The sequence below is a fragment of the Oryctolagus cuniculus genome, chromosome 5, assembly GCF_051225735.1.
Source record: "Oryctolagus cuniculus isolate XC-2025 breed Fujian yellow rabbit chromosome 5, ASM5122573v1, whole genome shotgun sequence".
In the NCBI taxonomy this organism is placed as follows: Eukaryota; Metazoa; Chordata; class Mammalia; order Lagomorpha; family Leporidae; genus Oryctolagus; species Oryctolagus cuniculus.
The window spans coordinates 152,116,886-152,133,518 of record NC_142871.1 but is presented as its reverse complement, the minus strand read 5'-3'; the positions used below and the strand labels follow the sequence as shown (position 1 = coordinate 152,133,518).

The 16,633-nt window shown below is 48.3% G+C and overlaps 1 protein-coding gene across 1 annotated transcript in view; it reads left to right on the top strand.

Annotated features, from left to right (window-relative positions):
* Positions 1–16,633, top strand: part of KIAA0319 (KIAA0319 ortholog) — a 90,424-nt gene that overhangs the window by 12,705 nt on the left and 61,086 nt on the right. Inside the window, exons 2-3 of the mRNA XM_089333351.1 lie at positions 12,943–13,099; positions 15,138–15,892. Coding sequence (XP_089189477.1) covers positions 12,943–13,099; positions 15,138–15,892 — 912 coding nt within the window. The remainder of the gene's footprint in view (positions 1–12,942; positions 13,100–15,137; positions 15,893–16,633) is intronic.

Here is a 16,633-nt window from a genome sequence, read left to right as displayed (position 1 = left end):
CCAGGGCTTTAACCTGTAGCACCATAGCGCCAGCCCCCACCATACGATCTTTAGTGCTTAGATCATCCAAGTGTCTTCATGGTAATACATTATGGGGATAGACAATAATATTTAATCATACTCTGTTGTTGGACATTTGTGGTTTTATTTTATTAATATTTTGCTATTAACAAGGCCAAGTTTATTAGATTTTAAAAATTATCATTTATTACAAGATTAGATCCTTCTACTTCTATGGTATTAAGATATCAACTTGTATTTTAAAGGTTTATTTATTTTGAAAGTCAGAGTTACATAGAGAGAGGGAGAGAGATCTTCCATTACTGCTTCCCTTTCCAAATGGCTGCAACAGCCAGGGTTGGATCAGGCTGCAGCCAGGAGCCAGGAGCTCCATCTGAGTCTCCCAGGTGGGTGGCAGGGCCCCGGATTTGAGCCGTCTTCTACTGCCTTCCAGATGCATTAGCAGGAAACTGGATGGGAAACAGAGCACCTGGGACTTGACTGGCGCTCATATATATATAGGATGCCAGCGTTGCAGGTGATGATTTAACCTGCTGTGCTACAACACTGGCCCCCACAACAGTACACATGTGGGAAAGTAAGCAAATAACCCAATGAGAACTTTATTAACTGTAAGAAAGATAAGGGGCCAGCACTGTGGTATACCGGGTAAAGCCGCCTCCTGAAGTACCGGCATCCCACGTGGGCGCTGGTTGGAGTCCCGGCTGCTCCACTTCTGATCCAGCTCTCTGCTATAGCCTGGGAAAGTTCTCTGCTAGGACCTTGGACCCCAACACCTGCGTGGGAGACCCAGAAGAAAATCCTGGCTCCTGGCTTCAGATCGGCACAGCTCCAGCTGTTGCAGCCATCTGGGGAGTGAACCAGCAGATGGAAGACTTCTTTCTTTTTCTCTCTCTGCCTCTGCCTCTCTGTAAATCTGTCTTTCAAATAAATAAACAAACAGACAAAACTCTTTCAGACAAAGACGTATGATTATGTGGGCTTATTAGTGAAGAATATTTACATAGTGGTTGTAAAGTTACCCTATGGAAAACAGAAGTTATTTTAAAAGTGTACATTGCATTGTGTATAGGTTTTTGAAAATAAACTGTAATAAATAACCTTAAACATTCTGTTAGTGGGAGCAGTGTGCTAGTGTTTAAGATGCTGGTTGGGACATCTGTATCCCGGTCTGAATGCTTGGGGTCAAGTCCGGACTCTGCTCCCAGTTACAGCTTCCTGTTGGTGCTTATTCTGGGAGACAGCAGATGATGACTCCAATAGTTGGGTCCCCACCGCCCACCTGGGACACCTGGCTGTGTTCCCAGCTAGTGGTCTGGTCTCGCCATCTCTCCAAAAGTTGCAGGCTTTTGGATACTGAACCAGTAGATGAGAGCTCTGTATGTCTCTCTTTGTCTGTTTCTCTCAAATAAACCTTGGAATAAAAATTAAACTGCAATAAAATAAACTATTAAGTAAATTATCCACCTCAAAAATATCACGGTAAGGGGCTGGCATTGTGGCACAGTGGGTTAAGCCACCTGCTGTGAGTATTGGTTCCAGTCCCGGCTGCTCCACTTCTGATCTAGCTCCCTGCTAATGCACTTGGGAAAGCAGCAGAGGATGGCCCAAGTACTTGGGCTCCTTCTGCACATGTGGGAGACCTGGATGAAGTTCCTGTCTCCTGGTTTCAACCTGGCCCAGCCCTGGCTGTTGTGGTCATTTGGGATGAACTGGTGGCTAATGTGCTTCACAGGCACCTTAGCAGGGAGCTGGATCAGAAGTGGAGCAGCTGGGACACTAACCTGCACCCTTATGGGATGCCAGCACCACAGGTGGCAGATTTACCTGCTATGCCACAATGTTGGCACTGACTACAATTAATTTTTTAAAACCACCTCAAGAAGACCATACTGAGCCTTTAATATTGCTAATTGAATTTTTAACACATCCTCAATTTTGACACCATTTTTGCAAAGCCTTGTATCCAAACAGTATTTCAAGGTTGTAAAACGAGGTCTTAAGACATAAAGGTCTTTAATGTCCACAAAATCTTCAGTAGACTTGGAAAATGATAGATTTTCAGTTCTCCTAGAAGTCCTGCCTTGCTTAGAAGAGAGTTGCTTGTCCTATTTCCGACCTTATTTTTTCTTGAGTTAAAAGGGGCACTCTCCTTTTGACACCAACTACAGCTAGAACCAGAAACCACCACAGAGCTACGTGTTAGTCTGTGGCCGGGCACTTTGTAGAGAGATGAGGTGTCTTCAGCGCACAGTTGTGAGATTTGAGAGTGTGACACCAGCATGTGTCTGGTTCTGGCGTGCTCTCTCTGGCTGCACTGAGAGGGAGAAGGTCAAATGCTAAGGCAAAAAGCCTGAGGGACTCAGGGATCAGACACGGTCTTTCTGCACAAAGCAGCTCCGTGAGAGCTAACGCATTGCGTGAGACCTGCATTAATCCCGGCTCCGGGAGATGCCTCCCTGACTCACCCCCAGCCAGCACCTCTCACGCCTGCACACTGGGGCCACGCTTCTGGGACACGAAGCCTCAGGGACCATTGCAAACTAAGAGAAGGAGGGAGGCAGGATTCGTGTGCGTCTGTGTGAGGCGTGGTATGAGCTGGCCAGGTCTTCGTCTTGCATAGTAAGATGTAAAAGACAGTGTTCGGAGTGGAAAGAAATGAAGAAGTAATGATATGAACTCGGTGGTTTAAAAGGAAGAAATGGACAGAAAGGAGAGAGAGGAGAGTTGAAGTGATCGGTTCCGTCTTCAGGGTAGGTGTGGGGGAAGGGCTGAGGCCATGGAACTGCTGTTTGTAGCATGGCTTTGCCTTTAAAAGCAACCACTGTAAAAATATCACTGGACTTCGTCCCATTATCCAAAGTAAAAATACATGCAGCACACTCTCTCAGAAGGCTCCCTCCCACCTGGCCCACTTTCCTTTCTGCCTTCTCTACTCCTAACTCCTTCTCTTCTTTTATATTCTTTCAGGACATTTTTGCAACTAAGGTGAGTAGAAATGTATCTGTCCCTCTCTTCCTCATGAGAGAGCGTGCTGTAGACCCTGACCCTGGTCTTTTCTCACTCTGTCTAAAGCTATCGGTGATACCCGGGGTGACTCCCGCGGCACAGCATCTGGTTTACCCAATGCATTGTCATCTGCTGAGCCAGGCTTCTGCCATATGCTGCCACTGGACGCCTGGGCTCTGTCCAGCCTCTTGGTGCTATTCATAATGCTGCAGTGTGCCCGTGTCATTTCAAGTGTAAGCAAATAAAAGGAAGTGGAAAATGTGTAATATAATTTGTCAAAAATTCATAATTTGCGTGTAAATAGTGTATGTCACGGTGAGTTATTCAGAGGACAAGTTAGCATTCATGTATTTCTCCAAGCATCCACTCGGCAGATCAGAGCTCTGGCTCCTCCAGTTTCCCAGGCTGTAGTCACAGCCAGTCGAAGCCCGGCACTTGCCCTCACAGTGTGCTGCTGGGTGATGATGTCATTGTGAAGTCACGTGGCAAAGAGGAGGAATGACAGTGAGCGGTGGCTGGCAAGATAACTGTCATTCACTGTGCCACACCTCATTGCTTGTGTTTTCTGCAATAAGTAGTTATTGCCTTTGTAAATTAGAAGAATGCTCAGCTTTTGTTTTTAAGATTTTATTTATTTATTTGAAAGTCAGAGTTACACAGAGAGAGAAGGAGAGGCAGAGAGAGAGAGAGAGAGAGAGAGGTCTTCCACCCGCTGGTTCACTCCCCAAATGGCCGCAACCGCTGGAGCTGTGCCGATCCGAAGCCAGGAGCCAGGAGCTTCTTTCCATTCTCCCATGCAGGTGCAGGGCCCAAGGACTTGGGTCATCTTCTGCTATCCCAGGCCACAGCAGAGAGCTAGACTGAAGAGGAGCAACCGGGACTAGAACTGGCACCACAGGCAGAGGATTAACCTAGTGCGCCGCAGTGCCGGCTCCAGATGCAGATGCATAAGGTAGTGCATCGTGGTGGAAGGAACATATTCTCTGGTGTCAGATATACTCAGATGAGGTCCAATTTTTGGCAGCCTTAGCCTTTCTGAGCCTCCATTTCACCACGCATAAAATGGGGATGATAATATGTAATTGGGTGTTTAATTTTTTTTAGACAGAATTTAAAATAATGCATGGGAGATGCCAGGGACCCTGAAATAAATGGTGGTTTCTACGAATATTCATCATGCAAGCCGGGATGTGTCCGGAGGAGGGGCAGTGATACAACTTGGAGGCGGTGTTTGCCGGAGGTTAGCAGGTGGGCGACACCACTGGGAGAATGGGGGATGCAAGAACGCAGGAGGCGGGTGGGGGACGGACCTGAGAACACTGGTTCCTTCCATCCGAGTCAGCCTGGGTAACAGGCGTGCAGTCGGTCGGGGCCGCGAGGCACCTCGGGCCATTCCTGCTTAGACCTGTGATTGTTGGTCACAGCTACGGAGACTTTTCCTGAGATCAGAAGTGAACTGAACTGCAGTGAAATGCAAAGAGGACAGTGTGAGTCATGCATTTCTTCCTCCTCTCCACAGGATAGTTCTGGGCAAACCTCACCAAAAAACAAGGCAGTTAAGAAGTAAATAGCAGATTCTGGCTGTGGAGGATCCTGGCTGTCATCACATGCTGCAGGTTTTTTTTTTTTTTCCCCATACCCTGGGTTCCAGCTGGGATGAAAGCTGTTAGCCTGCTCAGAAAAATAATTTGGTTCCAAGTAACGTGCTAACTCCATTCCTTTGAAATAAAGATCACGGATTCAAAAAATCAAAAATTAAAATAAAACCCCTTTTTTCCCTGTGACTTGTTTCCTAGGTCTTTCCCTAACTTTGGTTCTTTCACTCAAATGATGGTACCTCCCGATGTCTCTTCTTCCGTTCGTCCTTCCATTAAGGGATTGCTGAAGGCCGCGCAGGCTCAGGTGTCAGCTGGAATCTGACCGACCAGTTCCTTCTGGGAGTGCAGGGCACCTGGCAACGCTTTCTCTCCCGGTGTTGTGTGCGGCCCTTCTCAGGAGAGACACACCCTGGCTGTGATACACAATATGAGGCATGTCCAAATCCTGCAGTCCAAAAAAATATTTGTTGCGTATCTGAAATTCACATTGAACTGGGAGCCCTGCATTTTGATTGGCTACATCTGGCCACTCTGCTCGTACCCCACCGCCCTGTGTTAGGTGCGCGGATTTCCCTGTCTGCCTGGCAGCTGTCTGGTGGTGTTTACCGGCAGCTCTAGGTGCTGTGTGGGTCTGAGTCTTCAGCGACCAAACCTAATAGCAGGAGCATCAGATTTATTTATTTTGAAAACACTGAAGCAGGGCCCTGATGCACAAATACAAAAAGTCAATTTTTTTTAGAGTCTCCACGTTCTCTCCCCATACCATTGTCAGATGCTAACAGCTGTGTATGCTCGAAGAGATGTCTTAAGCATTTGCAAGTTACGTCTTTATCCTGCCCCTTCTCATTTGCACATGCAACGGGTGTTACATACACTGCTCCTCTGCACTTGACTTTCTTGCCTCAGCAAAGGGGCTCCATGTATTTGTGCATCGGCACGTGAAGAACTTGCCTTTCTTCACAAACACAGGGATTCTTTTCATAGGAGCAGACTGATTGGTTGAACCAGTTTCCTGAGGACTACACATTGGTTGTTTCCGGGCTCCTTATTAATACAGTTTTAACATCCCTCATGCAGAAATGCAAGATGTTTGAAAATCAGAAGCTTTCTGAGTTCGGATGTGATGCTACAAGTGGAAATTCCCATATATTGAAACTTTGATTAAAGCACAAAATTATCTCAAATATATATATATGTTTATATATATATAAACATAAGTGAATTTCATTTTTTAAAGATTTATTTATTTGAAAAAGTTATACAGAGAGAGAAGGAGAGGCAGACAGAGAGTGAGAGAGAGAGAGGTCTTCCATCCGCTGGTTCACTCCCCAGTTGGCTGCAATAGCTGGAGCTGCGCCGATCCCAAGGCAGAAGCCAGGAGATTCTTCCGGGTCTCCCACGCAGGTGCAGGGGCCCAAGGGCCTGGGCCATCTTCTACTGCTTTCCCAGGCCATAGCAGAGAACTGGATCAGAAGTGGAGCAGCCAGGTCCTGAACTGGCGCCCATATGGGGTGCTGGTACTGCAAGTGGCAGCTTTACCCACTATGCCACAGCGCCAGCCCCAATTTCATGTTTCAACTTGAGTCCCATCCCCAAGAAATCTTATGACTACATAAAAATGTTGCAGAAACTGAAAAAAATCAGCAATCCGCAACACTTCCAGTCCCAGGCTGTTTCAAGGCCTCGCCCAGGCCAGCAGGCTGTGTGCTGATCTAGGCAGCAGGAAGAGGACAAGAGGAGGAGCTTCCCCAGAAGTACCCGGGACAGTTCCTCTTGTAGCGCACTGACCAGAGCGGAATCCTGAGACCACACTGAGCTGCAGGGGTGTGTGCGTGTGTGTGGGGGGGGCATTGGGAAATGCAGTCTTGTAGCTGGGTATCCTGGTGTCCCAACGAGTAATCCAGTTTTCTTACCAAGCAATAGAGGAGAATGGGCGCTGCACCAGCGGTCTCACTCGGTCCTTGTCTTCTCCTGTCCCTGGGAGCTCCCTCATTACTTGCTGGGTACATTTTGTGCTGGGCCCCTTTCCCACCCCATCTCTGGGTCACCTTGTTGCTACCTCTCATCCCTTCTCTCTCCTCATCCCGGAATCAGTGATGTCATCCCAGAATGCAATTGGAGTGAGGCTTCTCATGGTGGTCTGGGAGACGGAGAGGCAGTGAGGGTGAGGACGGGACCGGGCCAGAAATACTTACCCTACTCATCTCTCGGGATGTTTCAGAAAGCCTCTATGTCAGAATGCCCCTGTTAAAATAGCTAAGCCTTCCTTGAAGATGATAATTAGAATTGTATTCTCTCGTACAAAGGTCAGTTATGTTTGTTTTAGAGAAAAATAGGGAACAAAGATAAGAAAGGGAGAAAAAGAAAGCACTCGTTCTCACTCCTTTTTGCCTTGTGGGACTTTGCCTTTGAGATCTTTATGGATATAAAGTTGCACATGCGGAGTGAAGGCAAGGATAAATGGGCTGGCACTATTTCTATGTAACACTGTGAACTTGTTCAGCCTCACTTTAAAGTCCTATTTTGCCGCTCAGATGTAACTTTTCCTTTGATCAAAGTTAGGAAGCTAGGCAGGCTTTCCATGTGAATTCTTTAAAAATATTCTCCCCTTTAATGAGGACAGAGAAGAATAAAGAGATGGACAAAAAGCAAGCAGCAGGAGAGAACCCCGGTGTCTCAAGAGAACTGGGCCATACAGAGACTGAGTGATAGACAGGAACGGGTCTCAAGCCATGCAGGGCGGAAGTCCTCGCTTCCTGGGAGTTGGAGGAAGGGTGGGGGTGCTGAGGGGAGATCTTGAGACCTAGAACTCTGGAATGCACTGCCCTAAGCTGTAAAATGGGCTGGTAAGAGTTCCTGCCTCCAGGGATTTGTTGTCAGTGGACCAAGTAAGATGATATGGGGGTACTTCAACTAGTTGAAAATAATGGAAATAAAGATATGTTTATTTTGGCCGTCGCCGTGGCTCAATAGGCTAATCCTCCATCTAGCGGCACCAGCACACCGGGTTCTAGTCCCAGTTGCCCCCATTCCAGGCCAGCTCTCTGCTGTGGCCCGGGAGTGCAGTGGAGGATGGCCCAAGTGCTTGGGCCCTGCACCCCATGGGAGACCAGGAGAAGTACCTGGCTCCTGGCTTCGGATCAGCGTGGTGCGCCGGCCGCAGCGCACCAGCCGCAGCAGCCATTGGAGGGTGAACCAACGGCAAAGGAAGACCTTTTTCTCTCTCTCTCACTGTCCACTCTGCCTGTAAAAAAAAAAAAAAAAAAAAAAAAAAGATATGTTTATTTTGCTGTAGACAATTCAAGAATCTTGTGTTTTTTTTTTTTTTTTAAGATTTATTTATTTACTTGAAAATCAGAGTTACACACAGAGAAGGAGAAGCAGAGAGAGAGAGAGGTCTTCCATCTGCTGGTTCACTCCCCAGATGGCCGTAATGGCCGGAGCTGTGCTGATCCAAAGCCAGGAGCCAGGAGCTTCTTCTGAGTCTCCCACACAGGTGCAGGGACCCAAGGACTTGGGCCATCTTCTGCTGCTTTCCCAGGCCATAGATAGCAGAGAGCTGGATCGGAAGAGGAGCAGCCGGGTTTCGAACTGGCGCCCGTATGGGATGCTGGCGCTGCAGGGGGCGGCTTTACTTGCTACACCACAGCGCCGGCCCCTGTACTTTTTTCACAATATTTTCCAGGAGTTTTTGAAGGCTCCTTGTTTGTATGGATTTCAAGTATTTTGTACCAAAATAAACATCTTGAAATTTCATTTTCCACAAACTTTTTTGAAGTATCTTTGTATTTGTCTACGTGGAAGCATTATTTAACCCATAGGCATTCAAAGAACAAAGCCTCTAAGCTCTCAGGGCAGAAGGGACTCTTGATGACCATTGGTCTGGGTGCCTGTTAATGTGGGGGAAACGGAGGCCATTGTTTGGTTCTATTAGTGAACCAAGCCAAAGGCCTTCGAACGGGGAATAGGAAATGCTTTTGCGGCTGAGCACTGTGGGTCTGCATGGAGGTAATGACCATGGATTGCTTCTCAAGTACAATGTGGTTGTGAAGCTTGTACCTGCCAGAGAGAAGTGGGGTTGGGAGTTTGACCCATGGACTTACGCTGAGCTGCGTCTGCCCCCAAGAGGCACCTTGGCTTGTTTTGCCTGAAGGGGCTATGTGGTACAGCGGGGCCCTGCTCTTCATCGTGGGATTCTTGGCACACTCTGCCTCGTCAGAGATGTGATTCTGGGCCCAGCTCCTGGGCAGCTGAATGGAAGTTGGTCCCTAGTGCTGGCCACTCTTCTGCCTTTTGTCAACCTAAATAAATACAAACGGCAGACAGAGGGAGTCTCGAAAGAATAATGATACTCGGGAGCAGAACACAGGGCATTGCACCAGGAAGATGTGTGCTGCAGGAAACCACAGGTGTACTCAAAGAGGTTGGGCAAGGGCAAGTTTTTAAAGGCAAAAATGAGGAGATTTTGTAGCCATCATTTTTTTTAATTTACTTTTTATGTTATTTAATTTTTTAAAATCAAAGTAGCTTTCTTCATGACTCCTGTATGTGTTGATGTGGGTATTTGTTGGTTTAGAAGATCCTGCCAAGTAGTTTTCTGAAGCGCTCACAGCTTTGCTTTGGTTTTGTCAAAGGAGAACTCTTAGGCCCTGTAGGAGGCCAGAACACTCAGTGGGCTGGGGTGATAATGGAGCATTGCAATCCAAAGACTGTTGTCTGTGCCCAGAAATGGCGATATTACTGATCATTTCGATGTGTGATGGGTGGAAAATTCCGAGACTTGGCCACCTTGCTCATTCTTTTTTTCTTTTCTTTTAACAAATTATTTTATTTATTTGAAAGAGACTTAAAGAGAGAGGTAGAGCCAGAGAGAGAGAGAGAGGTCTTCCATTCTGCTGGTTTATTCCTCAAATGACTGCAATGGCCAGAGCTGAGCTGATCAGGAGCCAGGAGCCAGGAGCTTCTTCCTGGTCTCCCACGTGGGTGCAGGGACCCAAGGACTTGGGCTTTCCCAGGCCATAGCAAAGAGCTGGATGGCAAGAGGAGCAGCTGGGGCTTGAACTGGCGCCCATATGGGATGCTGATGCTGCAGGCTGGGGTTTAACCCACTGCGCCACAGCACCGGCCCCAACCTTGCCCATTCTTAAGCTTCTCCTTGCAGTGTGCTGCTTAGAGATGAGCAGAATGGAAGTCACTCAGGCCAGTCCCTCCCACCGTCTTCCAATGGTTCAGCAGTCGTCTTTGACCACAAACATCGGTCTGAGGCTCAGCAGGCTGGGCAGCTGGGCGGCTAGTCCTTTTTGTATACGGTTGTGGTGGCCTGGGTCACGTGGTTCTGGTGGGATCCTTTGTGATAGTTGATAGTGACTCCCAGGCATTCGTGGGTAAGAACCTTTCTCGTGAGCTTGCAAAATTTTATTCACTGACTTAGTATTGATGCAAAACTCCGTTTTGATTTGACAATGTGGCTTTCATACTTTGTTAGGGAGTAGTCCATGGCTGCAGATGGGAGAAGCCATCCCTTCTCTCCACGAGGGAGAGGGAGTTATTGGTGGCAAACTGTTTGTGGTACCACGTGTTCCTCCTCTGGGATTGTAGGCATGGTTCTCACTGCTTCTATCCTCTGCTTTACCTTAGCCAGGCTGGTATTCTGATGGCCTCAGTCATTTTTTTTTTTTTTAAGATTTCATTTATTTATTCAAGAGCTAGAGCTACAGATACCGAGAGGGAAAGGCAGGAGAATGGTCTCCATCCACTGGTCCATTCTCCAGATGGCAGCAATGGCCAGAGCTGGGCCTTTCTCAAGCCAGGAGCCGGGAGCTTCTTCTGGGATCTCCTACATGGGTGCAGGGGCCCAACACTTGCGCCATCTTCTACTGCTTTCCCAGACCACAGCAGAGAGCTGGATCAGAAGAGATGCAGCTGGGACACGAACCAGCACCTATATGGGATTCCGGGACCACAGGCAGAGGCTTAGCCTACTCTGCCGGAGTTCTGACCTGGCCTTGGTCATCTTGACCCACAGAAAGGTTACACCTGCTTCTTGACTTCACCTTAGGTCACCTGTCTTCAATTCCTACCTGGTCTCTTGGTCCAACTGAGTTAGACAATTCTAGATCCTTGGAAGCCCCCTTCCTTCTCCCAGGCGTTGGCCAGTGATGGTTCTAGATTGGGCAGCAGTGTTGCTCTGTGTGCACAGCAGTAGAACCCCCAGCCCAGTGCAGCCAGAGGCCGTCTCGTAATCTGAATGCTGATGAAAACTCAAAAGCCAGGTCTAGCGGTTCCGACACCCCTTTCCAGGAATGCTGCAGCCTGATTTTGTTTGCAGGCTCCTGTCCTTTCCAAGGCCCTCCTGCGCTCCCTCAGGCGCCACCTAGTTCTTTCGCAGCTAACGGAGAGACTTCTGTCCAGGTGTTTCCCACTGGTTTTCCTCCACGGTGCTCGCGGACATTGCTAAGTACACCACCATGTTTCTAGAAAGAGGGCGGGGGAGGAATTTTGTCCTCTCTTCAAAGGCTGTGTGTGCGATGGAGGGAGCAGGAATGCGGGGTGGGTGGGCCGGGAGAGGCTGGGGTGAATGGGATGAGAACCTGGTTTACCCCAGCGTACCAACTTGCAACTCAGAGCACGGTCTGGACGCTCCTCAGGAAACCCTTGTCTAGGTTTTTGGAGTATGAACTTGTGTGTTTCCTCCTGGGAGCCTCTGCTGTGTAACTAAAATAGCAAGTGCTTGCCGTCCAGGCCTCTGAGAACTGCTTTTTTTTTTTTTTTAGCCTTGGGGCAAATCCGTTATTTATTCATTCATTCATTATCATTACTGATTCATTTATTTATTATTATTGATGATCTTTATTTTTTATTTATGGTGCCTTTATTTCATTTTCTTTAAGGCAGAGATAATAATATTATCTGGGTTGTTGTGAGGATCACACTGAGAAAAGTACCAGGCAAGAACTAAGTGCTGAATTCAAGACTCAAAGATGATAAAATGCACTGTTATTTTAAATACCACTAAGGAAGAAAAAAAACTCGCTCAAATCAAGACACATTGCTTTCTTATAATCTAGAATATTTATCTATATAGAAAGAGATTTTTGGGAGGTGTAGATTTTTGTCACATATCACTCCTTTTTAAAAATTTATTTTTTAAGGAATATATATTTCGTAAGTACAACTTTAGGAATATAGTGATTCCTCCCATCATACCCACCCTCCCACTCACACTCCCCCCGCTTCTCCTCCTCCCTCTCCCCTTCCCAGTCCTATTCTCCATTAAGATTCATTTTCAATTAACTTTGTAAACATATCACTCTTGAGTAACAAGGAAGCGTGATACAAAGTATCCCTAATATCCTTATATTCTTAGTCCATTTCTGCCAAGTACCTTGTCAGTGTGGTTACTGACGTCCGAGTCTTTCCATAGGATGTTGCCTGTGCCATCACGTGGAGGCGGCATCTCTCAGGCGCACTCTGTGTTGTTTTGGGGTGTCCCTGTTACTCCCTGGCACCAGCTCTGTGCTGTTGATGGTCACACACAATCAATAATATCTATTTCCTCCCTGGCGCTTGGCCAGCTTCAGTTATCAGACATCCTGATATCGCAGATGGTAAAATGTGAAAATATTTATAATTGATGAAATACAGCAGTGTGCCTTGGCCCATGATTTCATAGGTCCAGGCATTGGGAGATCTGAATACACAAATAGAGCATGGCCAGACCATGTACAAGAATAGAAAAGCTCACTGGGGAAGCCAGCCTGCGCTGTCAGCCTTGCAGGGTGCCTGATTTCTGTCTCCAACAACAATCCACAAAGCTAAGTGATCACTGCTGTAATGGTCAGCCCCAGATGACCAGGAGTGGATTAAGGGACAGCTGCCCTATTTTTTCCCCCATTCTCAGCTTGCAACCCACCATAGACATCAGTTATGCTGCCCAACCCAGCCCCACAGAAGGGAGGGCGTCTGCAGCTTCCCGGGCCAACACCTCCAGTGGGGGCACACCCACTTCTCTACCTGCCTGCCTACCTCCACCACAACTCGAGTGATGGTGGCTGGCTCCCCTGCGATGACCTGCTCAGAACAAATAGCCTGGTTGTTCTCTTTGGTTGGTATCTGTTTATTTCCACGGCTTGTAAGAGGAGCAAGGGTGGATCCGTGTGTCTCTTCCCTTTGGGTGTGTGGCTGCTTGGCGATTGCACCGTGAAGTGGCCAAGACTCTCCCACTGCCGTGAGTCAGCGGTAGAAGTGTTGTGTGTTTCCACATTTCACTTCTTCTCTCCTTCCTTCCTGTCTGTTTTCTGTTTTTCCTCTGAAGTCCTTGAGGTCAAATCTGGCTCCTAAAAAGAGTCAAGGGAATCGTGGACCCAACGGCTGCCTCAGAAGCCTGCCATCGCCCGCTATGTGGGGCACAATGGCGCCCCCAACAGGTGCAAATGCACTCTCTTCATTGCTGCTGCTGGTGACCATGGCAGGTAGGAAACCCTTACTCCCAACACTCTGGTCTCAGACTCGAGCGTGCCATCTGGCAGACACATCAATCTGAGATGAACGAGCTGTGTGTCTGCTTTGCAATGGAATTATTTTTCCATAAAACAGGCATGAAAGGCAGATCTCAGGCATGAGTAGTTTTCCGGAAACAAGAATTCATGCTTTTTTTTGGTCGTCATGATTATTTTGTGGGAAAATAAAATTTCATTTAATATGTACAGGTGCATTTCAAAAGGTTCATGGAAAAATGGAATTAAAAGATAAGTTTAGTGGCTACACTGTGGCGTAATGGACTAAGACACTGCCTGCAGTGCTAGCATCCCATATGGGTACTGCTTCCAGTCCTGAGTGCTCTTCTTCTGATCCAGCTCTCTACAATGGCCTGGGAAAGCAGTAGAAGATGGCCCAAGTGCTTGGGCCCCTGCACCCATGTGGGAGACCGGCAAGAAACTCCTGGCTCCTGGCTTCAGATCAGCTCAGCTCCGACCATTGTGGCCATTTAGGTTATGAACTAGCGGAATGGAAGGCCTCTCTCTCTCTGGTTCTCCCTCTCTCTAGTTCTACCTCTCAAATAAATAGATAAAATATTTTTTTAAAACACAAGTTTATTTTGATGCAAAAGTTTTTTGAAGTCCATGTATAGTTTTTTCACAATATTTGTGACCTTTTGAAGACTTTTCGTAAGTATGGATATTAAACTTTTTTGAACAAAATAAACTTACCTTTTTTGAAAAAGATTTTTATTTATTTATTTGAAAAGCAGAGTTAAAAAATAGGGAAACAGAGTGAATCTTCCATCTGCTGATTCACTCCCCAAATGGCCACACTGACTGGGACTGGGCTAGGACAAAGCTGGGAGCCAGGGACTCCATCTATGTCTCCCACGTGTGTAGCAGGGACCCCAGCACTTGGGCCACTTTCCAATGCCTTCCCAGATGCACCAGCAGAGAGCTGTGTTGGAAGTGGTAAAACTGGGACTTGCCCATATAGGCTGCTGGAGTCACAGGCGACAGCTGAACCCCTTGAGCCACAATGCATGCCAGCCCCACAAAATAAACTTATCTTCTCATTCAACTTTCCATGAATTTTTTGAAGTGTTCTCTCATACTGGTACAAGTTTACATTTGTGTATTTAAAAGAATTGCATTGTACCTCTCTCTGGAAAGGTGGGACTCTCCTATTGTGAGTGTTTTCCATGTGCTCAGTTTGATTGTCGTGGACATGTCTGTGGCATAAAGCCCTTGGCAAGCACCATCTCCAGTGATGTCTGGCAAGGCTTGGTTGGTCAGGCCTCTCTCCACTTTTCAAATCTTAAAAAATCTTAAAAAATGCAGTTCCTTTTCAATTGACCTGTCATCAAAATATCCTGTGAGATTAAAAGAAAAAACTCAATGAACAAAAACAGTAAAGTAAAAACACGATGCTGTTCCATACGTGTGTGAGGAGCCGTGTATTATAAATAATATAATGCATGTGTGGAGAAGAACGTTTCTGGTAACTAAGTGGAGTGAAATTATCTGAAGAGAGAGGATGGAAGGATGCATGGATAGGTGGAAGAATTGCTGGCCGGATGGATGGGTGGTTAAGTAGGTAGATGGATGGGTGAGTTGGTGGATGCATAGATGGATGAGTAGGGGGCTAGATGATGCCTGGACGGATGGATTGGTGAGTGGACAGATGGATGGATGGACAGAAGTTAGATGAGTAGGTGGAAAGGTAAGAAGATAAATATATGGATGGGCAGTTGGATGGAGGGAGGGAGGGAGAGAAGGAGGGAGAGAGAGATGGTTGGGAAGGTGGAACATACAAGGATGGGTGGATGGATGGGTGAGTGTGTAGAGGGATAAATACAGAGACTGCTACTCTGGACAGACTATAAGATAGCGTAGTGGTCTTTCCATAGGAAACCCTGACTCTTTGCTTGCCAGACTGGCGATTCCCAGACGGCCACTTGCCGATCTCTCAGTCCGGAGTTCCTCCCGGTGACGTGACTTTGCTCCCTTGAGACCACCTTCTTTGCAGGTTGTGCCTGTCAGCAGTGCGGCAAGGGGAGGACGTACTCCAACGCCGTCATTTCGCCCAACCTGGAAACCATCCGAATCATGCGTGAGCCCCAGACGTCCCCGGTGGAGGACTGCACCGCCGCTTGCTGCGACCTCCCCAGCTGTGACCTGGCCTGGTGGTTTGAGGGCCGCTGCTTCCTGGTGAGCTGCCTGCGCCAAGCGAACTGCGAGCCCAAGAAGATGGGGCCCATCAGGTCTTATCTCACGTTCGTGCTCAGGCCTGTGCAGGGCTCTGCACAGCTGCTGGACTACGGGGAGATGATGCTGAACAGGGGCTCCCCCTCAGGAGTCTGGGGGGACCTGCCTGAGGATATTCGAAAGGACTTGCCCTTTCTAGGCAAGGACTGGAGCCTAGAGGAGATGTCTGAGTACCCGGATGACTACGGGGAGCTAGAGCAGGACCTCCTGCAGCCGGTCAGCAAGCAGGAGCCCCGAGGGAGGGCTGGGGACACTGGCTGGGGCCTGCTGCCCGGGAGCGAGGGAGGTTTCAACTCCTCTGCGGGCGACAGCCCAGCACCAGCGGAGAAGCCACTGGACCCTGAGCTCCGTGACCTGGACCCAGCACGCCGGAAACCCAACGTGTCAGCTTGGACCCCTGCCCCCAAACGCTCCCCTGAGAGAAGCTTGGTGACGACCCCATCTTCAGGAGAGGTGTTAGAGAGAGACAAGGCTTTTCAGCTCCAGGAACAATCCAGCAACAGCTCTGGAAAAGAGGTGTGTGTGTTTGGGATGGGCTAGGGGTGGAGGGGCTGAGTGTCGGTAGCCAGGCCTCTTTTGGCTGTGTGAGCACAGATGGCTGTCCCTTTAAGTGCACCTGTCTCAGGTGGCAGCAAGACAGGTGATGTCTCAGAGCCTTTCAGGAAACAAAACATCTCGTTCCTCTGCTATGTTCTCACGACCAGGCTGTTAAAAACAACAAACAGTTCTGCCTTCGAGTCAGCCACCTGGAGATGCCTCCACTAGTACGTAAGGGGAATGAGGATTTTCTAGACGTCCTTGGAGCCAGCACGTACAGCCAGTACAGAGGCTTTGAAAATCTACCATCTCAGGCTTCCCCAAGCCCCGGCAAGTGCTTAGGTTGCTAGGAAACCACCGTGACGTGGGGAGAGATGTGGTTAGGAGAGAATGGAACTCTGTGAAAAAGGCTGGGAATCATGTTGGAGCAGAGATAACAGAAATGATGGGGGGGGGGGAGAGGTCCACGTCTCAGTGGCAAAGTCTCAGGGGAGACAGAGGATGACAGAGGTGCTGAGAGGAGGGCCGCGTTGCAGAACTCGGAGGCTGCCCCTGTGGCCCACAGCCAGGGTGTGGGGAAGGAAGCTGGTTGCGGCTGGCTGTGGACTAGCAAAGCACATGGGAGTCCTTTGCGCATTTCTCAAAGGAGAAAAGCCTTGGCCGGCGCCGCGGCTCACTAGGCTAATCCTCCACCTGCGGTGCCAGCACACAGGGTTCTAG